Here is a 26,236-nt window from a genome sequence, read left to right as displayed (position 1 = left end):
GGAGAGGTCATTAAGAATTCACAGAGAATTATAGAGATCATTATAAGAAAGCCAAAGCTCAGAACAAGTTGAAATACCAACAGGTGATAAAAATATAGGAGCAGATCTACTTAGCTCCTAGTTTGGCTCAAGCTTTCTGACAATGGAATTTATATTTGTCTTGGCAAATGTGAAAAGCAGGAAGAAGGGGCAGAATTGAAGTAGAATATTGATAGAAACTTGCTAAGGGAATATCTGTTGATTTTAAACTAAGTCTCCAAGAGAAAATAAATTGCATCTTAAATTACTGAAGGAATTTCCTTATTGGTCAAATAATATTTGATACATTCAGGAGAAGGGGTAAAATGCCAGAAGAAAGCAAGTGTCATCCTATATTAACACAGAGGAAGGAGGAGGTTCTAGGAAACTACAGTTCAGTCAGCCTCACATTGATACCTGGGAAAATTCTAAAGTGGATCATAGATTGATCAGCAAACATGTGGAGTTGCCAGAAGTCAGCATGGCACTGTCAAGGACAAGTCTTACCAGATTAATCTTATTTCATTTTTTGAATAGATAATATTCTTCATAGATGGTTGGAATGCTGTAGACATAGTATGTCTTAATTTCATTGAATTATGTTCTCATTAGCAAGTTAGTTAAGTATGAGCTTGATCACATGACAATTTAAGTGGATATATAGTTGGCTCAAAAATCATACTCAGAGTGTTCATAAGTGATTTCTCATCAAGGTGCAGTGGGGTGTTGAGTAGGGTGCCACAAACATCAGTCTCGAGCCTTGTAATATTCAAAAAATTATTTTATTTTGATGCAGGTGATACAATATTGGATGAAGGCCTGAAACCTAAAAGAGAAAAATAAAGTTCAAAGTGATCTTGGTATACTGGAAATGTGTAGAAAGTAACAAAATGAAATTGAACAAAGACAAATGTCTTTGATAAATGTTCACTTAGGAAACAAAACTCAAACATACCATCATAGGATGTGGGATTATCTGGCTTAATAACATAGCTTGAAAATCGTTTTTGAATAATAATTGATTGCAAACTGAAAATGAGTTAAAGCTAAAAAAAAATATATGCATTTTTAGGTTGCATAAAAGTAAAGTTTCCAAATTGAAGAATGTAATAACACTGTATTCTGTGTTGGTTTGACTCCCACTTTGAGTACTGTGTCTAGTTCTGGACATCACATTTTAAGAAAGATTCAGAATAACTGAAAGAGATTCAGAGAACGGCAGTGGGGCTGATCAATGGATTAGTAATGAAGAGAAATCAAAGAAGCTGCACATTTTTAGCTTCTAGAAGACTGAGAGGAATAATGATAGCAAATAATAATAGTAATAATGATAGCAAAAGGGTATAACACAGAAGGTGGTCAAGACCTGTTCTCTCTTGTTCCAAAATGCAGGTACAGAATAATAGATTTAAGTTACAGGAAGCCAGATTCCAGTTGGATATTAGGAAAAGCTTCCTAACAGTAAGAACAGAAAATTGTGGATTCCCCTTCACTAAATGTTCTCAGGCAGAAAATAGACATCCATCTATTGGGGATGCTTGTATTTTGATTGCTGAACTGAGCAGGGATATGGACTTTATGAGGTATATGGTCCTTTCCAATTGTGTGATTTTCTGAATAGATTAAAGGAAGAATCAATTGAACATTTTATAACCTTTTCTTGCAAAGAAAACTATTAAAATTTTTACTGAAGAGCTGAGTATACAGGATACTGAAATTTCAGGATGTTACACTATAAAACTCTTCTTTCATACCATGAAACATACATTCTGTTGTTAGAAATAGGATTGCAAACAGACTTTAAAAAAATGTGTAAAGTGATCTGCAAAAATCATCCACTGAAAAGGATGTACATGGGATGAGAAAAGTGGAGGCTCAAGCACTATGAATGAAGATGATCAAGGTAGAGAAATAATTTGTATTCAGAAAATTCAGCCATTTGGTTTGAAACCATTTAATCCAAAACTTTTTCTTCACAATCTCTTCCTACAACAAAGCCAGAAACAAGTCCCTCCCCACTAGCCCATTTATATGTGAGGGATTAAAATGTTTCATGCTGTCTTAAACTTTCTTTTACTTTCTGTTGAGACTTAACAACCAGTCTGCAGTTCAAAACAAGAATTGGCTTCTTTCCTTCTGTTTGCTTTTAGAAAGTGTTCAATGTAGGTTTCCAGGGTACAGGAGGACCTTTCAACTGTATGCCTTTTTGAGGTTTTCCTACTAACAGATTAAGCTGCTGTTGTACCTAGTCATTTTGGCCGGGTGAAAAGGTTGCAATTGATTGTCTCACGTGCTTCATGCAAATCACCTGGGGGAGGAAACCTGCCTGGACTTGTTCTCACTTCCTCTTTTTTCTCTGCCAGCAATGTAGCCAAGCAAGGCTTGCTCCAAGGGAGCTAAGTCCTTTAAATATGTTTTGTTTTTGTTTTGCTTTCTGTAAATAAATTATTTTTATAGAAATGCTTGGTGTGTGACTTTTTTGACCTCTCCTGGGCTAAAGGCTTTCCCAGCATCTGCCAACAGGTTATGGGCCCAGTAAGCCCAGTAAAACCCAGAGAGAAAAGAGAGATCAACTCCACACCTCATGCACAATTTAAAGGCAGGTAGCAAAGACCTGTGAAGATTTTCTTTGGAGCCACCTGGAGATTTTCCAGCAACTGCCGGTCTACAGGACAAAGAAGCCAGCTGAGGTGACTTGCAAAAGAAGGAAGAAGCCATGGCTACCTCCCAGCCCTCAGCGATGCTTCTGGAGCACCTATCAGAGACCAACTATTTGAATTGGGCCCTGAAGATGGAAATGTATCTTCGCAGAGAGAATCTTTGGCTGCCAATTGGTGAGCAAACCCCCCAAAATCCCAGTGCTGAATGGCTGAGACAGGATGAGCGGGCTAGAGCCACCATTATCCTGGGAGTTGAGGACAATCAGCTAGTCCACGTGCGAGGCATGCAGTCTGCAAAGCAACTTTGGGACGCTTTGAGAGACTTATATGTAAAGGCAACAGCAGGGAGTAAAGTTACTCTGACGAAAAAGCTGTACAGAGCCTACCTTGCAGAAGGAGATAGCCTTCCTGAGCACCTGCATTATATTCAGCAGCTGTTTGTTGAGTTGCAGGAGAGAGGAATGGAATTTACACCTCTCACAAAATCATATATCCTCCTGTCCTCACTAAATGAAACGTGGGACACGCTGATTTGTACCCTGGAGGCTATGCCTGAAGCAGACCTCACCCCATCGTATGTTACACAGCGCTTACTCGCTGAATGGGAGAAGAGAGAGGAAAGATCCCCCCCCCCATCTCTTCTGGAAAGCTGCAAGACCAGAAAACAAGGGAAAAGAAGGGAAAGGAACCTGAGGCCACAGCGCTAGCAAGCCAGCGATGCTTCACTTGTGGTTCAGCTGGACATTTGCAAAGAGACTGTGCCATGAGACCCAAGAGTAGAAAGACAGAGAAGAAGAACACAAGGGCAACACAGAAGAAGGCTCTTCAGACAACCCAAATTGCACAGGTTGCTGAGAAGGGTAATTCTGATGTATGGGTGTTAGATTCTGGGGCCAGTTGTCATTTATGTAATTGTAAAAGCTCTTTTGTGTCACTGTCTAAAACTGAAAGACAAAGTGTATCTTTGGCTGATGGGTCTGTGACCAAAATTATGGGACAAGGTGACTTGTATTTATCCTGCTTAGGAGAAACTGTAAAAGGTGTGTTGTATGTGCCAAATTTACAATCAAACCTTTTATCTGTGGCACAATTGGCTGCAACAGGGTATATCATAACATTTAAGAAAAATGGTTGTGAGATACGTAAAAATGGGAAATAGTGTGCTACTGGTATGTTAAGACTCCTTGTACATTGTGCAAAATGCAAGGAAGCCAAGCTGCAAGGCTGCAGTTGGCAACACTCCATATCATGACCAATGTGTACACCTGATGCACAGGAGATTTGGTCATACTAATTTCAAGTATATAGCACAAATGCCACAGCTGTGTGCTGACCTAAAGATAAAACCCTGTGATAAATACTTAGACTGTGTAGTTTGCAAAGAATGCAAAACACTAAAAGCTCCTGTGAGTAAGCACAGTGACAGAGTTACAACTAGACCTTTGGAAATTGTACACTCTGACATTATTGGTCCTTTTGCTCCAAGTCTTGGACAAGCAAGGTATGCAATGACCATCATTGATGATTTCTCAAGATACATATTTATCTACATCTTAAAACATAAAGATGAGGCATTTGAGAAATTTAAAAGTTTTGTGACATGGGCAAATAGAAAATTCCCTAGGCCTGTATCTGCACTCCAATGTGATAGAGGAGGAGAATACCTTTCTCACAAATTCAGAAGGTTCCTAGTGGAAAAGGGGATAGAACAAATTCTGTCTAACCCTTACACCCCTCAGCAAAATGGTGGTGCTGAAAGAAAGGGCAGAACCTTGCAAAATGCGATGGAATGCATGCTAAAAGATTCATATTTATCTTTTAAGTATTGGGGAGAGGTCATATCTACTGCTTGTTATGTACAACACAGATTGTATAACTCTGTGATTCAGGACACTCCATTCCATTTGTTTTATGGTGTGAAACCAAAGGTAAGCCATCTTAGAGTGTTTGGTAGCACTGCATGGGTTCACATTCCAAAACAGCAGAGAAGGAAAGGAGGCCCCACAACAAAGAAAGCCATCTTTGTTGGCTATGAACAAAGCCAGAGGAGCTACAGGTTCATAATGGGAGAGAAATTAATAATTAGCAAAAGCGCTTCTTTTGCTGAACAAAACTGGGGGAGATTAAATTCTAGCTCTCCAGTTGAACTGACCACCACAAGAGAACAGCAAGGACTTGCTGATGGTGATCTTTTTCCTGATGAGGACATTAAACCAGAAAAGCAAACTGAAGATCTGTTTGATGAGATAGATGCTTCTCAGGAAAGTGATAGGAGTCAAAATTTAAGCCCTGTATTACCTCGCAGATCTCAGAGGAGTAATAAAGGTGTTCCTCCACGTTTTCAGGCTGAAACAGTAAAGGCTTTTCACATATTCACAGAACCTGAGTCTTTAGAACAAGTGAATGCTTTACCACCTGAGATTGCACAAAATTGGCATTCTGCCATGCAACAGGAATTAGCATCCTTGAAAGAAAATAAAACATGGAAACTGGTAAATCTACCTCCCAATGAACACTGTCTGGGTTGTAGGTGGGTTTTCAAACTGAAAAGGGATGCTGATGGCAAAATCCAAAAATATAAAGCAAGGTTGGTTGCAAAAGGGTTCACCCAAAGGAAAGATTTAGACTTTGACAAGACTTTTGCACCAGTTACTAAAGGTGAACCAATTAGATTACTGTTAAAAGTTGCTGCACTCAAGGGAATGTCAGTTAACCACTATGACATTCAAACTGCATTTCTCTATGGTGATTTAGACCACAGATTATACATGCAGCAACCCCCTGGCTATGAAAAAGGGGAGACTCTAGTCTGTGAACTGCAGAAGTCAATCTATGGGTTAAAACAAGCTGCTAGATCCTGGAACCAAAACGTAGATGAAAAACTGCAGAATTTTGGTTTTGAAAAAGGAAAAGCAGATCCCTGTGTATATATGAAGAAGGACAAACAAGGCTGTATGTATCTGTGCATTTATGTTGATGATTTGCTGCTGTTCACATCAACAGAAAAACAAAGGCTTGATTTTGAAGCCTGCATGAAAAGCCATTTCACATTAAAAAGCCTTGGAATTATAATAACCTAGGTTTGGAAAAAACACAGGAAGAAGAATGGTAGCTTTGTTAAACCAAAGGGGAGATAATGGTAAAGTAATGTGAATGGAAAGACATACAGAGTTGTCAGAGAAGATTGGTTTGCAACTTAATCTATAGTGTAAAAAGGGGAGTGTTGAGGTTTTCCTACTAACAGATTAAGCTGCTGTTGTACCTAGTCATTTTGGCCGGGTGAAAAGGTTGCAATTGATTGTCTCCCCTCACGTGCTTCATGCAAATCACCTGGGGGAGGAAACCTGCCCGGACTTGTTCTCACTTTCTCTTTTTTCTCTGCCGGCAATGTAGCCAAGCAAGGCTTGCTCCAAGGGAGCTAAGTCCTTTAAATATGTTTTGTTTTTGTTTTGCTTTCTGTAAATAAATTATTTTTATAGAAATGCTTGGTGTGTGACTTTTTTGACCTCTCCTGGGCTAAAGGCTTTCCCAGCATCTACCAACATGCCTGGGCATTAAAACAAACAAAATGTTTGCTGTTTCTTTGGCTTGCAATTGTTTGCTGAATTGAGTTGTTAATCTGTGGTTTTAAATTACCAGTATAAATGAAGTTTACAAACTAATTCAGATCATGCTGCTAGGCTACATAGAGTTATAAAAATGATTGTTTTAAAGCACACCTGGAAATCAAAATAACTGCCCAGGTAAGCAGCAGTCGAGAAGCAAAATGCCACGAAGGCTGGCTTCTTTTTAATAAAGCTTTGATAATTGCTGTCACATACATTCTCCGTCCAATCTTGTTTTGTGTTTCAGTCATGAAGAAAAGCTAATTACGAGAGACACAAGAACCCATTTGCAGGATTCCACAAAGTTAGATTTAAAGTCTTTGTGGATAGCAGCTGCGGGGCATCAATTTGGATTCATGATAAATGCTTCTGACATTTTCCACAGTCAGAACTAATATGGAAGGCCTTTGTATTTATTCTCATATGTCAGGTTCTGCATTATTGATCAGGTGCCATTCATTAAACATTGCTACATGCTAGGTAAAAAACTATATAGACCCTGAGCTACACACAACAGAATGAATTTAGAAGGTTTTCATTAATGAGGCATTAAGGTTACATAACAACATGAAGCTTTGTTGCCAGATTTTATCAAATATTTATCAAAATATTTTTTAAAAAAATATTTGTTCTCAGTTCTTATCAAAATATTTTTTTTAATTGCCTGAGTTAGAAATAATGTAAGCTATGAATGCCAACAAGCCATCCTGTAACAAACAATTGCCTGTTTCATTCATAATAAATATATAACATAGTAATCTACTTTTGTCTTGTTTGCAAGACAGCTATACGGATATACCTGTGAAGTGTCCAGGGGCTGAGCTTAACTCAAAGATTTTATCTTTTTATATTATTTGAAATGGTAGCAAACAATACTGGAGGTGGCTAGAGAGATGGAATACCTTGTTTAACTCCATCAGAGCGCTAGATTCCTCCAGTCTTCAGGATTAAAGATCAATACATGTGTTTGACTATACTCTCATTTAAGAATATTGATTGGAATCATACAACAGAATTACCTTGCTGTACTTAAATTTCTCTTGTATTTAATCTGATAATGCAGATCCCTGAAATTAAAAGGATAAAATTGTAACCTGTATAGGGAAGATCTTGTTGGCCTAAAAGGGAATACAGTACATTATAAATATTGAACTCACTAATGTTTAATACCCAGTAATTACAGCTGAGAGCCAGTTTAGTGTAGTGGTTAAGGCTTCAGGCTAGAAACCGGGAGACAGTGAGTTCTAGTGCCGCCTGAGGCACAAAGCCAGCTGAGTGACCTTGGGCCAGTCACTCTTTCTCAGCCCTAGGAAGGAGGCAATGGCAAAACACTTCTGAAAAACCTTGCCAAGAAAACTTCAGGGACTTGTCCAGGCAGTCTCCGAGAATCGGGCACAATTGAACAGATTTTTAAAAAATTGTAGTTACATTAATATAACTCTTAGGTTTATATTCTGTCTATTTCATTTTCAAAGATGCTTTTAGGAACCAAGTTGCACAAGCACCCATTGATATGAGTAAAATTTATCAGGAGAACATCAGGTGACTTTAAAACAATTAAGGTAATTACTGTACCAATGAAAATATCAGCTGGACCACATAGGACTCCAAAGCAAATAAATATGGCACTACAGGTATTAATATGTCAAGAAGAATGGGAATAGTGAAAATAAAGACTACAAATTAATTTTTTTTTTCAGAATAAAACCTAGCCACTGTGTTGATCAATTGTAGAGTTTGTACAATGACTGTTTTAGAAGATGTTATAAAAACTACTGTATGTTATAACTGAAGCTGAAGGCTCTATAAAGTTTTAGATTGTGCTGTTCTTTCTTGCAAGACACAAACTAGTGCCTGACAAAGTTGGAAGCCTGTAATGTAAACTAAAGATCACAAAACAGAAATACCTTGTCTTGTAGCTCTTTATGCAGGCCTCAGATCCTAAGGCCACTTAAACACCACAGAAGAACACAGATGAGAATATATCCCAAGTCACGCAGGAGTGGTGTTTTACCATCCATAACCTTAGACACAAAGCATCCATGAAAGGAAAGCAAATTGTGGCAAAGGAAGATTAGTGCAGATTCAAAAGCTGTGGGACCAAAGCATGAGACCAGCAGAATCATCTTGTCAAAGATCTTATAGAGAGAGGGTTTCTAGGCAGAAGGAATATTTCATTTTCTGGCAGTCATCAACTCACAATGGTGCTATAGAACTTGGATAGCTGTGGAACAATTTAGTTCTGTAAACTTCAGCAGTATTGTTAAAGCTTCTTGGAGCCTCTCTGGAAAATCACAGTGGCTCATGAAATCGATGGGCTGGATTAGATTTCACAGATCTCTTACTCTACAGACTTTCAGAGTGATTTCCTGATAGTTTTCCTTAATTATATTCTGATTAGCACACATCTCCATAGCTAAAAAGTTTTAAAATGCAATACTGAGCATTTCACTATAGTAACAACAGGTAAATGGTAGATCTCTAGATAATCTATTTACAAGGGTTTCTAACTAAGTTTTTTAAAGAAAAAGCAACTAAAAGGTTCTTTTTTATTGTTTCTAAATTAAGCTGTTTTAATTAAGGAAGCTTGGGGAAAACAGATATTTTTTGGGAAACAGTGATAATCTCACCTTTACTATTGAAAACAGTTCCCACTATGGGCATATGATAAACGGCCATGGGGTTCTATTTAAAACATGGTCCAGGAAGCCTGAAGTTCAAAGAAGAGACAAGTGACTCTTGAAGTTAGTTTACATAATGTTTTCAGTTAAGAACTGGTAGATTGCTGCTGCTGGTGATATCCTATATTTAAACATTCATAATTTATTGCAACAGGTCCCAATTTCAGGTTTTGATTGCTCCAGCAACTTGGAAAAGATCTCCATGTCATGTCTGTAAAATCACAACTGTATGGAACCTAGGATAGATAATTTAGTGGTCTTAATATAGGGCATCTCTTACAATTTATTTTACCTCAGGTATTTTTTTCTTCCTTGATGATAGTTATTATTTTACTTGAAGGGTGGCAGAATACTGATAATATGTAAGTGATGCCATTCAGATCTACTGATAACAGTTATGCATCCTGGAAGTGGCTTGGTCCCTTCTGAGACCTATGGCCATGAAAGTCCTTTCTTGCTCCTTTTTGGATCATATTGCTCTGAAGTTTGTGAGGTAAACACTCTCAAAAGAAAAAACTGCAGTAAAAATATGTGACCATGTATCTAAAAAGTGAGTAGAACAGGATATTCTGATAATTTGATTTCATGCCAGAGGATAGCTACACAAAAATATTACTAATTAAACTATGGTTGTTGTTTTAACCCATGTTTATCACCTAGAGTCACTTTCGGGAGATGGGCAGCCTTACAAAATTGTTTAAATACATTAATAAATTGTTTAAATAAAATGAATTAGAAAAATCTCTAGATTAACTTTATGCATTGTATATTGTACATTAGTATTCTATGGCACAGAGCAGAATTTAGTAGGGCTAAATTGATATTTACCAGATGTAAGAAATGAAATTTTTTTCTGTCTTTTTTTGTGACTCAATGATTTTGATACCTGTCCATGTTTGCTGCATGTAGAGTTAGATAACTGACTGTGAAAACCTAAGAAAGATTGATGTCTACCTTTCTTTTTATTCTTGTTGCATTGCTGTAAACAGAAAAATACTGGGTGTTGTATCCAGTGTTCTATTCCACTCCTACTTTTGGAAACCGCCCAGAGTCCCTCCTTGTGGGGGGAGATGGGCGGTGTTAAAAATTTGATAGATAGATAGATAGATAGATAGATAGATAGATAGGAATAGATTGTTTTTGTCTGTTCCTCCTCCCTCTCTAGTCCAAAACACAACCTGTTTTATGGCATCAGAGAAGCTGCCAACGCCTGAAAAAAAAATTGGGGGAGTCCATAAAGAACCGTAAAGAAAGGAAGGAAAAGTTAAAGAATGTGTTATCCTAGTTCAGTCAGCAGAAAGGATTCCCTGGACCCTGCTAATTAAAGGAACCTTCTGGACCAATGGAAGACTTGCTGGTAGGCTTTTGGAACCCACTATCCCTGTTTACAGTTAGTTAGTTACTGTCAACTTTACTAGGTACTGTAGACCAGCCTGAAAACACAACCAGATGAGCTAATTCTACTTTATGTAAAGCTATATTAACAGAATCTTGCATGTCTGAAAGTACAATTCTCCCATCATCTCCTTTACAGCCTGAGCCTCTTGCCCCACCTACTATCCAGCTGCGGCCTATGCTGTCTCTTATTTGATCATTCCCTAGGCAGAATTTCTAGGCCCGTTCTCCCAAGATCTTTCCCACATACCATTACATTAGTTTCAATCAATTTATATGGCTGCACATCTCAAAAATGTGACTCTGGGCAGCTAAACATATTTAAAAACCATACAACCAGTGACATAAGAAATAAAACAACATGCTATGGCAACTGAGAAAACAGCAATTAACCCACTTGGGCTCCTCTAACTTCTTGACCTGCATGCCTGGGAAAATAGCCAGGCCTTAACAGCTTTCTGAAAGGCCAACACAGTCAGGACTAACCTAATTGTGGGTGGTATGGTGTTCCACAGGGCAAGTACTATGACTGAAAAGGCATACTTCCTGGGTCTCACAAGATGGCACTTTCTAATCAGTGGGACCTGGAATATGCCTCTCTTGCCAGATCTGATGGGAGAAAGGCAGTCCCTCAAGTAACCCAGCCTCATGCCATGAAGGGCATCATAGGTAACAACCAGAACCTTGAATTGCACCTGGAACCTTTTCAAGGAGATGTAAAAGATCATCAGCAGTGATTGTTTCTGCTTTTGTATAAAAATAAAGCAGAATTGAAACAACAGCCTGTCAACACATCCTATGTTTGTACTTATTTAACAGTCATTGCCCTGGGCCAAGACTCACTTTGAAGCCACTCATGAAAGTTCAGTTGATCTAATGAAGACATGTTGAATCAGAAGAAGGATTTATGTCAGATTCAGCTCCTGCAACACTATACTGTAGATAATGGCAGGAATTAAAACATTGAGCACTTCATTTTCTCACTCCTAGTTGTGCTGGTTTAAATCTGGATAGCTGCCAGTCTTACTGTGAACTCAGTTGATTGAATAATATCAGAGTCACGATAAAAGAAATATAGTTCCTTTTTTGTTTCTTATTTCCTGCTGCTATACAAAAAGCTTCTGTTGTGAGAAAATGGCTGTAAGTCACAAGATGATACAAATTTTATTATACTGTTCAATTCTGCAACTGCTTACAGTAAGAAATGATGTGATTCCTTCCATTATTTAAAGCAGTGGCAATGAAGAATTACAAAGCCTACTCTTCATTAGCCTCAAATAAGTCTGTTCCTGTAGTCAGCAATTGCCATTATGTTGATGGAGTGCTAATATAACTTGATAGTTCTGCTCTGCCTCTGTCTCCATGGACAATGCCACTCTTACCAATCCCCTGGCTGTAAAAAACATGTCCAATAAAAGGTGCCAGAATGACTGATGGGATTAGTGACTCATAAAAGACACACTGCCCAAAGAGAAAGTTCCAGCCTTATATGTTACGCAAAGAGCTAAATAATTCAAACATGAAACCTTACAGTTTGGGTTTAGATAGAGCTGCTTATACTACTGATAAAGGTCTTTGAATTACCCACCACAGCTCTTCATTCTTAATTAGTAGAGGTGGAAAAGAATTTATTTCAATTCCCACCTTGATAAATATGTCTACTGGAATACAGCTATTCTTCAGGATTCGTGCATTTCTGAATGCTGTACTGCAGTTATTTGAAAAAAGACAGAAATCTCTTTTGTTAGGAAAAATTTGCACAAAAAAGTGCAGAAAAACTTGTGCGGATTTTTGTGTAGATGTTTTTTGAAAAGGCTGTTCGTCTTTGTGAAAGCAGGATGAAACGAAGATGGCGAAAATGGGACATGCAGAAAAACCAAACTCAACACATTAAGTTCTTTTTAATTAGAGACATGCACTTCTGCTTCCTAGGGTCTTCTGCAGGAAAAAAAAACCCACCCCCAAAGTGCCCTTGGCAACTAGCCAACACATTTATTATTTCATGAGTTTTCATGGATCATATGAAGTCCAAGGTCCTATGAAAGAGTTTTCACATGTATATGCAGCCATTTGGGAGGGAGAGAGGATAAAGGAAAGGGGGGCCTTGACAATAAACATGATGATAATGAATAGGTTCCTATACTGAGACAGTAACCAAATGATGAAGTAAAGTAAAGCCATTAGGGAACTCCAGGCACAACTTCAGAACTGAAGAATCCAGAAACAAACTGTAGACAGTAGATTTTGCTTTGTCACAATTCTCAGGAGTAACTCTGAGAGTTAATAACAAAAGGATAAAAACCTTTAAAAACTTACAAAATTCTCTGAGCCTTAGGCAAGCTCCAGAATCACTGGAAAAATTCCCATTTGGTTATGTGGATTTGAAGAACTGTTCCAAATTGCCTGCTAGGGTATTTGTTACTCAAATTAAAAACTTAAAAATAAATTCAGTGTTTTGGATCAAGGAAAAAAGTGTGGGAAAATGTGGTTTCAAACAAAATGTCAGTTACTGGAAATTAAAACTATATTATATATTATCCAATATTTATAGCCATTTCAGCACGACATAAATTATTTTAATAAAGCAGCCAGATAATGTCTACTGAGTAAGACTTGCTACAAAGAAGACATGCATAAAATTGCATCTTGGATTGATTAGATGAATATTCATCTGTTCAGTCTCATTTTACTCTCAGCTACTTTTTATTTGTGACACTTGGTAGTCCCAAACAATTAGGGATCACATTATGAACGGAATAACAATATCATGCTTGGTCACAGTTACGTCACATGAAAGCAACTGAAAATAAGGACAGAGTTTCTGAGACACAGAAGTGATCCTCCCCAGTCTCAAATATCTAAACAAGTAGTTTTGTGTTGAACAGCTAATGGCTGTTAAATGGGTAGGCATTTTTTTAAAAGAAATAATTGAAAAGTTATCTAAATAGAATGGATTTTTTCAAAATTGTTCAAAATATTTGAAAAAAATGTGAGAAATTACTTCTTGATATAAAATACAGAACCCAGCAGCTGATCTGATTAATATTATTTCAACCAAAATATCTTCTTGTCTCAGGTAATGTGTCCTGAAAATTGTATGTGGAGTGAATTAGTTTTTTTTTTTTATTGTAATTGATGCAGCAAAATAACAACACACAAAAGATGGAAGCCTAAGATTTTGGTTACTTGCTCTTGACTAGTGAAGAAACTCACAAATTAGTTTTTCAGGAATCTGAACTGCATGTTTTACAGGCAGAGCATTGGTTGGTAAACTACCTTTGAGCTGAATGAATTGCTGTTGTTTTTCCTTCAGATTTCTTCCCGATACTGTGTTTTTCCTCGTCTTCATTTGACTTTAAATCCAGTTACTTATAAATTGGATATGAAATGGAAATACAGTTGGCTGTATGCTCTGTTAGTCCTGCCTGATGAAACCCATTTTGCTTACTATATTCCTAACTAAGGCTGTAGTATCTACTTGTTTTTAGTTTCTACAGAAGGTGAATCTTGTATAATTTACTTGTCTACAGTACTTTTCCTCTGCTAGTATCCAGTGTTATTGGGACTTAAAATCCCGAGAAAGAAACAGAATTATATTTAGAATTGATAAAAGGGAGAGATGGAACAAAGCGACCCAGAATTGCTATTTATTTGCTACTTGTTTGTCAGATAAATAGGAACATACGTAACAAATTCAGATACACATGCAGGTCTCATTGTGGTCAATGAAAATTGCTCCCAAATTTGCATACACATTTCATGAAGTCAGAAACAATTGTGGCCAGAGTAGACAATGGTGAAAAATCCAGTCCATAGTGTAATTTAATTCCAGAGTAGACATTAAATGGGAAATCTTTTATCTTCAGTAAACAGCTGTGGATATCCTGGTCTGGATCAGAGCCAGATTGTAGTCCAAGAATATTATTCTAAGTCTAACTCTGTACAGAATTAATATGTCACTTTCTTCTGTTCAGGTAGTAGATTCCAATATTGGAAATTCCAATATCATCCCCTGTTTCCTCTTCCAGTTTCCAAACCTGAGTTTGATTTGTAAAGTGATAAAGGTTTGTTATGCTTGGTCAGGTCACAGAGTCTCCAAATCCCAAACTCCCCTCATCTTCTGTATTGTCCATAATTCATCTGAGGATGATCTAGACAAGATACTGCTATGGGATTTTTTTTTGAAGTGTATTAATAGTACAGTCATTTTTACTGTGAGTTTCATGTTGTAGATATGGTTACCTATATACACTGTAGTTGAAGGCTTGGGATTACAAGGTCCCCCTTACTCAGTTTCCTACTTCCATAGACCATGGAAATTTATTGTCAATTGAAATTTATTGCTAAGTATTACTAATAAAAATGTATTGGGGAATTAATTATTGCAAGAACCCATCAGAGCCTGAGCGTAGGGTTTTCACAATATATTTTGAACTTCAAATTCAGAGTTGTGTCTTGCAGTATGACGTCTTTTTGTTCTTGTGTCTGAATTGTTTAAGAAATACTAACTGCATTCACATGGAGCAGTAAAAGCATCATTTGGGGTTATATTCACAGGGTGAAATAGAAACCAGCGTGACATTCATGTATTCCCTGCCTCCTTTTCTCTGTCTTGTTTCCTCTTCCCACTAACTGGCAGAAGGGATATACAAGGCTTCAGTGTCATATTCCTGCCATATTGTTCAAGAATTATGGTTGCAAATAAATACCAGTTAGTTGGTAAACAAACAGTACAGAATTTGAAACTTTTTAAAAAAAAAAAATAACCCACTCATCTTTATTTTAAAACAACATTCTAGATTTGCAGAAAATAAAAAAAATAAACTGCTAAGGCAAAATCAGCGTATTTTGTCTTGTGGCTGCCTGGAAGAAGACAAGAGGGTGGTGGCTACTGGAGCCCATCCTTGTCCAAGGGCAATTTCAGTCTCATGTCTGAGGACCTAAATGATGGCTTACTGATATCCATGAACCATTCCATCCAGGTTTATACTGAATAATTTTGAGAGCAAAAGGGACAGTCTAAAAAAAGTGAAGTGGGAAAAGAGGTTATACTCTTTTTCTAAACCAAATAGTCTGAAATTATTAGCAATTTCTGTGCAATCACAGTCTCACATTTATTTTGAAGGAAGAGCTGATTTCTCCTATAAAGTTCTACCTGACCTGACCTGTTACTTTAGCATTATAGCCTTTTTACGTATAATGTAAATCATATGTGCATATGACCTACTGCATTATAGTAATTCGAGAGCATTTTAAATTTATTAATTTATTTATCTATCTATCTATTTTTTTATTACCGCCCATCTCCCCCTATCTATAAAAATTTAGGGCTTTATCATTCTGCTGTGATGGGAGCGCACATTCAGATTATTGAAAAATGGCTGTTCCAGTTGTAGCTTTTACTGTTCTTGCTTTTTTAATTTCTTGGATTTAAAAGTATAGCAGCACAGAGATTATCTTTGTGCTTCTTTTTAGTTTGGCCAATGGAAAACAATGTGTATACATACACACATGACAAGGGAGGTGACAGTCTTAAAGTGGGACCTTATCTAACTTGCTTAAAAAGTTCAGTTCATTAATTCTGATATGCCACATATATACAGAAAGCAGGATGTTGAATTGGAGTTTCCAGAATATTCATTTTAAGTATCTGTGACTTTGTCATCATTTTTATAGCATTTGATGAAATACGTTGTTGTTGTTGTTATGTTTTTGCTAACAGGTGAAGGTCATGTTGCGGATTTGTTCTACTCTGGCCCGGGACTCTTCAGAATCCAGTTCCTTCTTAAAAGTTGATCCCCGCAAAAAACAAATTACTTTATATGACCCACTGTCTTGTGGAGGCCAGAATGCTTTCCAAAAAAGGAGCACACAAGTACCACCCAAGATGTTTGTATTTGATGCAGTTTTCCCTCAAGATGCTTCCCAGGTAGGCAACATATAACTCTAACCTGAAGCATTACTCCATCATAATTTTCAGGGTTGATTGTTTAGAAATATTGGATCAAAGATGCATATAATTTTCTTCTAAAATGCATACAGAAATTTGAACTGTAATCAGTTCAAAATGTGTAACCTGTTCTATTTCAAAATAAATGGAAATATATAAAAATATATTTCAGTGTAAGATGAAAATGGGATAAAATTGACGAACGGTGACAGTTAGCCAATACATTTGCATTAGCTTGTAAAATTCACTTCTCTTCATTTCTTCCTGTCTTCTTGGATCTTCTGATGTACAAGTGCCAACATTTCATTCCATTGACATCAGCACCACAGAATTGTTTCCACAAAACTCCTTCTGCCCTTAGGCAGCTCATCTTTCCTACCGGCTATCAGTTGATTGTCACCATATCTCAAACTGCATGTTATCTTTAGGCCTCTGCAAAGAATTGTGTTCTGCTGCTATGATGGATTTCTTACTCCTTCTCCAAGCAGCTCTGAGTGGGGCATCTAGTTCACCTTGCTTCCCATTTTAATGTTGCATAATCCTGTGAGCTAAGTTAGACTAAGCAGTAGGGACTGGTCAGTTAAAAGAGTACCATGAATGAGAGGAGATCTGTCCCTATATTTCCTAGCTCTTAGTTCAGTATTCTAAGCACCACATCATACTCTCTCTGATGGGTGAGTGAATAGTGGAATGCCACTATTAAAATAACAGGTGTCCTTATTCTTAAGGAACTAAAGGTTAAGCAACTACTCTTTCATATTTGATTTATTAGCCTCCATAAACCAGGTATTGTGATCCCATCCAGTGGCTCTCCATTTGCTCCAAGATGAGTTATATTTGTGTTTAGTAAATAAAAAATTATATATCCTTTATGACAGGCTGAAGTATGTGCAGGAACTGTAGCTGAAGTGATCCAGTCTGTGGTGAATGGTGCAGATGGATGTGTATTTTGTTTTGGGCATGCCAAACTCGGTTAGTACATTTCCTATTCGGATAATAATACGCTGCATAATAATGTGTTTTTCATGATATCCTCTGTCTGTTTCTTAACTGTTGATGTGTCTTTCTTCTAATGCTCTATAATAGCAAATACATATGTGTATAGGTGCCCTCACCATAGCTTTAGAATAGCCTGTTGGTCCTGTTACTTGTAAGGCTTCTGAGTATTGTAGAAATGGTTAATAACTGTGATGTTTAGAATAAAAGAAGTAGTTATGCTTACATTCCCAGGATTACTAGCATGTTTGGACACTAATGTCTAGAAATTTTTTGAGAAGCTGCTGCTTTATTCAAAATAATTTTTACAGTTGGCTGGATGCTCTTGATAAGCTACTATCCATGAAAAGGAATTGCATTTTACAATTTTAGCTATGTCTTATTCCATATAGTTACAGAATGGGAGTCTGGGCCATAAAAATAAAATAAGTAGGTCAATAAACTTGACTGAAGATTTGAATAACAGCATAAAACACCATTTCACATTAAGGATCCAAGATGGCGACTGGGAGCCGACGCTGGCTGCTGGGTTAGGGGGATGCTTGCTGGGTGCCTTGTGGATCTCCTACTTACCAGACGGTGGCTTTGGGGGGGCCTCCCACAGTCTCCTGTTCGTCATGTCTGGTGTGAGGACACTAGCTAGAGGCTAGTGAAGCCGGGTGGAATCCCCAGAGCAGCTGGGATGCCAAGCGGTGCAGCAAGCCCCAGCGGCTGAGCAGTGTGGCGAGTCCCAGCTCCTGGGGCAGGGAGCTGAACAGGCTGGTGAGCCCCCCAATATGGGGTGCCAAGTGCCACAACAGATGGGAGCAGCCTGGCGAGGGGGAGCTCAGTGGAAGAGCAGATCCTGTTTTTGAAGTTGGGCTCCCGAGAATAGTTGGGATTGTTGCTACTGTACCAGCCTTGCTGCTGCATAGCAACCTCCCTGCCTAAGCTGCTGGAGGCTGTCTTGAGGTTGGCAGTGGAGTTCCCCAGACTTATGGTTCTGGGGGACTTCAATCTGCCATACCTGGAGCATGCCTCGGAGGCAGCTCGGGAGTTCATGGCTACCATGGTGGCCATGGACCTGTCCCAAATTATTCGGGACCTGACTCGGGACAGCAGCCTCACACCAGACTTGTTTTCTTGTCAGAACAGTGGCAAGCTGATCTGAAGGGAGAGTTACATCTGTCCCCTTTGTCATGGTCAGATCACACCCTGGTGGCCTTGAGTTTCTCCTATGCTGTCTCCCTCCGCAAGGAGACAGGACCTGTTTGATTGGTCTGCCCCCGGTGACTGATGGACCCAGTGGGGTTCCAAAGGGAGCCAGGGGCTATACCCGAGGATCTGCTGCATGGTCCAGTGGAGGCCATGGCTGCCACCTGGAATAGGGAGGCAACCGGGGCCTTGGACAGGATCATGCCCATGCAATGTTTCTTGTACCACAGAACCCAATATCACTGTGGTTTACGGAGGAGCTGAGGGTTCTGAAGAGGATTAAGAGATTTCTAGAGCACCACTGGAGGAAGACAAGGACTGAACCCGACCAAACACAAGCTAGAGCCGCTATTAAGGCCTACCTTGTGGCAGTAAGAGCAGCAAAACATCAATATTTCTCTGCTCTTATTGCATCAGAAAGAATGCCACCCAGTGGCCCTGTTTAAGATCAAGCAATCCCTTTTAGGAAAGGTGGGCCCAGTGACCTACCTTCAGGGCCATGCAGAGGAGTTTTCTGGGCATCTGCAGGATAAAATCGCTCGGATCCATTCCAAGTTGGATTCCAAGTGTGAGGCATGGCCTATGGAGATGCCTGGGGAACGTGCTTACCTGGTTATCTGGGAACAGTTTGATCCTGTTGGGCCCAAGGAAGTGGACAGGGTCTTCTGGACTGTAAATGCCACCACTTGTCAATTAGATCCATGTCCCTGGCTGGTGAAGGCAGCCCGAGAGGTGACGTGTGGTTGGGTCCAGGCGATGGTGAATTCATCTTTGAGAGAGGGAGTGTTCCCAGCTGCTTTTAAAGAGGCATTGGTGCACCCCCTCTTCAAGAAACCATCGCTGGACCACATCATGCTGGACAATTTTCATCCAGTCTCCACCTCCCCTTTTTTAGGGAAGGTGGTTGAGAAAGTGGTGGCATTGCAGCTCCAGTGGGTTCTGGATGAAACGGATTATCTAGACCCCTTTCAGTCAGGTTTCAGGCCCGGAAACAGCATTTTTCACTTTTGGACGATCTCTGGCAGGAGCGGGATGGGGGCAGTGCATCCATCCTTGCTCTCCTTGACTTCTCAGCGTCTTTCGATATCATCAACCATGGTATCCTTTTGGGTTGGCTTAGGGAGTTGGGCATGGGTGACACAGTTTTGTGCTGGTTCACTTCCTTCCTCCAGGGCCGGTCCCAATCAGGGTTGATAGGGAGCAAGAGATCTGGCCTGCAGCCCCTCCTTTGTGGGGTGCTGCAGGGTGTGGTACTCTCCCTGCTCCTTTTTAACATCTATATGAAACCACTGGGTGAGATCATCCATCACCATGGGATGAGGTATCATCAATATGCAGATGATACCCAACATACATCTCCATCCCGGGTGAAGTAACCGATGCTATGACCACGCTTTCTCGGTGCCTGGAGGCTGTAGGGGTCTGGATGGGGAACAACAGGCTTCAACTGAACCCTAGTAAGACAGAATGGCTGTGGGTTGGGGGCTCCTCTGTATCCAGGAACTTACCATCTTTGGTCCTGAATGGGGTCGCACTGCCCCAGACAGACCCGGTGCAAAATCTGGGAGTCCTCCCAGACTCACAACTCCTGCTTGAAGAGCAGGTGGCAGTTGTGGCCAGGAGGGCCTTTGCGCAACTTTGTGTTGTGCGCTAGTTATACCCATTCCTGGATCAGGAAGCCCCTAGTCAGTCACTCATGCCTTAGTCATCTCCCGTATAGATTATTGTAATGTACTCTACATGGGGCTGCCCTTGAAGAGTATCTGGAAGCTTCTGCTGGTTCAGAATGTGGCTGCACAAGCAGTCTTGGATGCCCCAAGGATGGTGCACATAACATCTTTGCTGCAGGAACAGCACTGTGTGCCAGTTTGCTTCTGGGTCCAATTCAAGGTATTGTCATCACCTTTAAAGCCCTACTTGGCATGGGTCCAGGTTCAGGTTACCTGAGGGAGCATCTCATCCCCATTACATTGACCCGTCCCACCTGGTCAGGCAGAGAGGGCATGTTATAGACCCCGTCCATGAGAGATTATCGATTGGTGGGGCCCAGGAAGAGGGCCTTCTCTGCTGTGGCCCTGGCCCTGTGGAACACTTTTCCCTGAGTATGAGGCAGGCTCCCCTCTCCTGGCCTTCTGGAAAGGGTTGAAGACCTGGCTCTGCCATCTCACTTGAGGCAGGAAGGGGGGTAGTCAATCCTGGGGATGGCTAGGGCCTTAAAGTGGTTCCCATGTACATATGAATTTAAATCAGAACTTTTAATATTGCCATCTTGGATGCTATTTTATATTTATATTTAAGTTATCTTGTTTTTATTTATCTCTTTTTAGTTTTACTGTAAACTGACCAGAGTCCCTCTTCTGAGGGAGATAGGTGGTGATAAAATTTGATAAATAAATAAATAAAAATAAATAAAATGTTGCTCTTTTCTTTACATTTTCTTGACGATACCTATTTGGTGTTACTTTAATCTCTTCCCCTGCATTCCCAACAGGAAAATCATACACTATGATTGGAAAAGATGATTCCATGCAGAACCTTGGCATAATCCCTTGTGCCATCTCCTGGCTTTTCAAGCTGATTCACGAAAGGAAAGAGAAAACAGGAGCACGTTTCTCGGTCCGAATCTCTGCAGTAGAAGTGTGGGGAAAAGAAGAACATCTGAGAGATTTGCTGTCAGAGGTGGCAACAGGCAGCCTACAAGATGGTCAGTCGCCAGGTGTCTACCTAAGTGAAGACCCCATTTGTGGCATGCAGGTGAATATAAAGCTCTTTTTTATCACAACATAACTCAAATGGTGCCCTGTTTTACTAGGTTGGTTTTGAATCATAATAAATACTCAAAGCATACATTTTTCTAACTTGGAAGTGTTTACTTTCAGGCATACAAGGAACTTTATGACCTGCAGCTGCAGGCCATCCACTCTCCTGGCCTAAATATTTGTGCCTTTGGCATAACTTGATGTTCAGCAGGAACCTCTCTTTATGTAAAAGGATTCAGATCAAACAAAATTTCTGTCCTTCCTATAATAATTTCTACGATGTATTACAGCGCATTAAAATATTTACAATATTGCACAAATAGCTAGAGGCCAATTATATGGCTGTTGCTGGGGATATAGCTTGTGGAAATGACATAATTTAGAGTAGTGGGATTACTATTGTTGTGGGACATATTAATAGCTACTTATTAATTACTGACAAGTTATGAAAAGGAGCCAAGAATAACTCACATGTTCTTTGGACAGGAACACCCAACTGGTTTAGAGCAGTGGGGGGATGCTTTCTGGTCAAATTGCATTAGCCTTATTTTTGGCAGAAAAATCCATGCACCTCCTGCTTATGCAAAACATCTACTGTTTTGGGCATCCATTACACTTTATGGTATAATAGTTGCCTAAGTTTTAAATTAATGTGTGAGGAGATACAAAGAAAAAGAGGAAAAAAGCTGGAATTCATGATTTCAAAGAAGACTGAAGTTGGGTGTAGAAGGGTATTTTGGACTTCAAAAAGTGGGTTTTTATAAATCTGGAGTATTCCATAGCAGGAAGCTAATGGGCAAAAGAGCTCAGGATGAGTAATGGTCCTTAAAAAGGATAGTAAAAACACAACACAAAGAATTCTAATAAGAGAAATAATGGTAGAGAAACAAAACAAAAAAAGAACATTTAAAAAAAACCCTAAAAGGGCACATAGGGGAAACAAAAAGAACAACAGGTGCCCAAGAAAGAATATATGGCAACAGTGGGATACCTTAAAAATAGTGTCAGGAAAACAAAAGTAAAGAATGAGCTGAGTTTGGTGAAAGATTTAAGAACAACAAAAAGAGCTTCTTCCCATAATTGAAAAGAAAGGAAATAGAATATAAGTGGCTAGCAAGCAAATTACAAGTAACCAGAAAATCAAAGATATCATATGCCTAATGTATTCTAATACACCAGTAACAACTTAGAGTACTCTGAGTTGTTAATGGTGAAAGACATTTCATACCCAGTTTCTGGTTAAGAGATTCCTGTACTGAACTGTAAAAATATCTAGTTAACATGATTAAAATCCATCAGAGAGAAGAAAAAGAAACAATACATCAAGAGAATACTATAAATAATGTGTATATTATGTGTCTGATTAAAATATAAACTTTAGAGCCTGAATTTGGGGTGAGGCACAATTCCATGTACAGAATTGTAGCCCAGAAATGCTTATTTAATCCAGATAAAATTAAATTGCAGATCAGATTTACTTTTTAGATAGGAAGTAATTCTAAACATCGAAGCATATTCCCAATTTCATTAACCATTCTTCCATAGAGGGGATATATGATCTTTTCCAAGAAAAAGCATATAAAATCCTGTTAACATATACAGTGCCAGTTCCATGTATTTTGAATGAATATGTGGTTTCGTGAAGTTTAATAAAAATATCTAAGATTAAAATGGGATTATGACTTTCAAGATGTGTTCCATTCTACAATGAATCGAGTAATCCAATATTTCTGAGTTTTGCAACATTGCCACCTGTTCATTGTATTTCCAGTGTTTCAGAGAAAAGATGCTTCTCATTTTAGCAATCATGCTTGGATTAATGTAAAAGCAGTAAAATACCTTATGCCAGTTCTCTCTAACTACAAGATGAATATGATATTCTTTTTCTATTGAAATTCCCACTGTACCAATTCTGTAACCATATTTAAATTTTGCACTCATTTAATCATACAATCTTTAACATGTTCAGTTTCTGAACTACAGTATATTTCACAAACAGATTATAAATGTATTTATTAAATAAATTGCATGAAGTCAGCATACAGTTGATCATGCTTGACCCTTGGGTCCCCCAGTATGTGAGTTCTCCCTCTGTATCACCCTTCACCACACTGTTTAATATATAAGCTGTACTAAGAATCAGTACAGCTCTTGGAGTTGGGTGGCTAATAAATTTAAATTAAAAAAAAAAAAAGTGCCAACCTGCCATGTTAATTCACAAGTCCCTAGAGTGTCACACCTTATTATCCAGATATCCCTCAGAAGAGAAGTTTGATGGGGAGATGATGATAATTCCTCAAATACTTACAAGGTTGTCACATAGAAGAAAGTAAATACCTGTTATCTAGTTTTCCAGGGTTCAGGACACAGAGTAAGAAATTTAAATTCCAGAAAGGCAGTTTCTAGTTGAATGTTAAAAAATTTTCCCAACAGTAAAGGCATTTTGTTAAAAGAACCAGTTATTCAGGGAGGTGGTGCACCCTCCACTGCAAGAAGAGTGTAAAGAGCCTGCTGTTGGAGATGCTTCAGTTGGATTCCTGCACTTACCAGAGGTTGGACATGATGGTCTATATAGCCTCACCCACCTCTATGATTGTGTGTGTAGCAGGAAAAGGAAGCTCAAAATGTGATGTCAGGACCTAGGTAAAATCTACTAGGCATGAAATATGAGGAAATGAAAACTATATTTGTAGCTATCATTTTCAGCAATAGTAATTTTTAAACATTCCTTTTTATACAAAAGAAAAAAGAAAATAAATACTGTATATACACGAACAGATAATATTAAATACAAAATATATTACTGGGCCTAAAATTAAAAAAAAATAACCCTTGACCAACAAAATAACATTCAATTATTTAATTGGTGTTGATAGACTGCCAGTTCAGAAATGAAATAATCACACACACCTATAATCCAGGATTGTAAATTGAGGGTGAATTTTGTCTTTCCAATGTTGGATTTATTATCTTCACTGGTACCCCCATGCACAGTAAATCAATAATTCTTTATATAATGATACATTCCAATTTCTTATATAGAATTTAAGAGCAGTCACATCTTTAAGCAACGGTTATCAGCGTAAAACCAAATTAGCAGTTCTGTGAATCTCAGACCAAAATAGAATCGTTGAACAACTCAATATCATATGGATAAGGATTTCTTCTCCATGTTAGATTATACAGTATTACAACATAGTAGAGCTGGTAACTTCTCTTTCAACTTTCTCTGAGGAGTCCAATAAACACTGAAAAGAAACTCTTGTTGTGAATCAGTCTCATTTTAAAACCATAGACATCGCTTAAACTATCATTATTATACCCAGTTATTTAAAGTAATTCAACCAATAGTTAAATCCCCTTCTGTCACATATTTCCATAGAAGATACTAGAAACTATTGGGAACAATTAGTATTTGCTCCAGTTAGACAAGTGACCTGATATATTTTCCAACTGTTGGTTGTATCACTAGGTTTTGGTATAGAATATGCATAATTATCAATAAAATTTAAGATGTCATCAGCATATAATAACAGATTGTGGTGAATTCTTGCTTTTCAACTCTTGCCATGTAACTTATATCTCAATTAGTTTGGACTAGAGAAGAAATAATGACCCACCAAAACAATTGGTAAAACAAAGTAGCCAAATCCACAATGCAATGATTGGGAAGGACAAAGAAAGGTGAATGTGGGCATATCTGAAAGTAAGCTTGGTGATAAATGGAAGCTGGAAAGAGCAAGATTCGGTGTCAGCCTAGATGGAGAAGGGAAGCATGGCAACCAGATTAGGAGACGATGCTAGGTTCAGCATCATAGATTTGGAGCAAAGGATTTTGCATTTTTCCCCTGTGGAAGCATTTCAGCTGTAGATATTCTGTAAAGCAGCATGTTCCTTATCCAGAACAAAATTGTATTTTGACTTTGCTAACTGAAAATTACTTGTCAGTGTTGAATCTCAATAAGCTGTGTATCTCTCGGGGTACCTTGCAGCTTCAAAACCAAAGTGAACTCCGTGCTCCCACTGCAGAAAAAGCTGCTTTCTTTCTTGATGCAGCAATTGCCTCACGTCGAAGCAGTCAGCAAGATTGTCAGGAGGAAGAGCAGAAGAATTCACACATGCTCTTCACTTTGCACATCTATCAGTATCGAATGGAGAAGAGTGGCAAAGGGGGAAGTAAGTCTCATTGTTTTCCTACCCACTCCTATGATTAGCCATTACTGAGATGTTTTTGCATCTTTAAAGGGACTCACAGATATGCAATGATTGTATTATAACATGGGGTATTTTTAAATATGGCTGTGCATGTGATATGCTGCTCAGGTCTAGTTATTTTTCGTCTAGGATATATATTGATGCGATGATGCTAAGGATGGTTCAGAATGGAACAGGAAACAGTTAATTTTGTTATTTACTGTCAGTTCTAGAAATGATTGTGCCAGCCTGTTTTCAACTCTTGTTGTGTGGAGCCAATGCAGATGGCTAGAAGGAAGTACTGCAACTTGCTGACATGCTCAAGTAGAGAGAGAGCAATTTCTCAAATAACAGAAGAGAGGCTGACTTTGTTCTGTAAATCTTCAGAATCGATTGTTCCTAAATACCTCTTCAGAAACTGACTTGACTTTCCTGCCCTTTCCTCGGCCATTCAGACTTTGCTGTAACCATTTTTCTCCCAGGGAAATGAACTGGCTGTGCATGCAGAAACATGTGGAAACAGTCAGAAGAAGTTACCAAAGCAACCACTTGAGCCTAAAAAAAGAAGGTGGTACTGCTTTAATGAATCAAAAAGAGGTGCTTCCGGTGGGTTCTTGCACATTCTGAAGCACCTCTTCCAAAGTCCTAATTTGCATAGTCATTCATATATATGGCTTATTCTTTTTCCCTGACTGTTCAGCAGTTAGAGCATTAATTAGTTAATTTTAGCACTATGCTCAAAAGTCTGGAATTCAGCAGGACTTCTGTCAGAATATTGGGTGTA

The 26,236-nt window shown here is 38.7% G+C and overlaps 1 protein-coding gene across 1 annotated transcript in view; it reads left to right on the top strand.

Annotated features, from left to right (window-relative positions):
- Positions 1-26,236, top strand: part of KIF26B (kinesin family member 26B) — a 333,909-nt gene that overhangs the window by 225,776 nt on the left and 81,897 nt on the right. The window contains exons 6-9 of the mRNA XM_063306130.1: positions 16,082-16,288; positions 17,188-17,281; positions 20,991-21,253; positions 25,251-25,434. Coding sequence (XP_063162200.1) covers positions 16,082-16,288; positions 17,188-17,281; positions 20,991-21,253; positions 25,251-25,434 — 748 coding nt within the window. The remainder of the gene's footprint in view (positions 1-16,081; positions 16,289-17,187; positions 17,282-20,990; positions 21,254-25,250; positions 25,435-26,236) is intronic.

Source organism: Candoia aspera, chromosome 1 (assembly GCF_035149785.1).
Source record: "Candoia aspera isolate rCanAsp1 chromosome 1, rCanAsp1.hap2, whole genome shotgun sequence".
In the NCBI taxonomy this organism is placed as follows: domain Eukaryota; kingdom Metazoa; phylum Chordata; class Lepidosauria; order Squamata; family Boidae; genus Candoia; species Candoia aspera.
The sequence above is the reverse complement of the archived record's forward strand: the minus strand, read 5'-3'. Positions and strand labels throughout refer to the sequence as shown.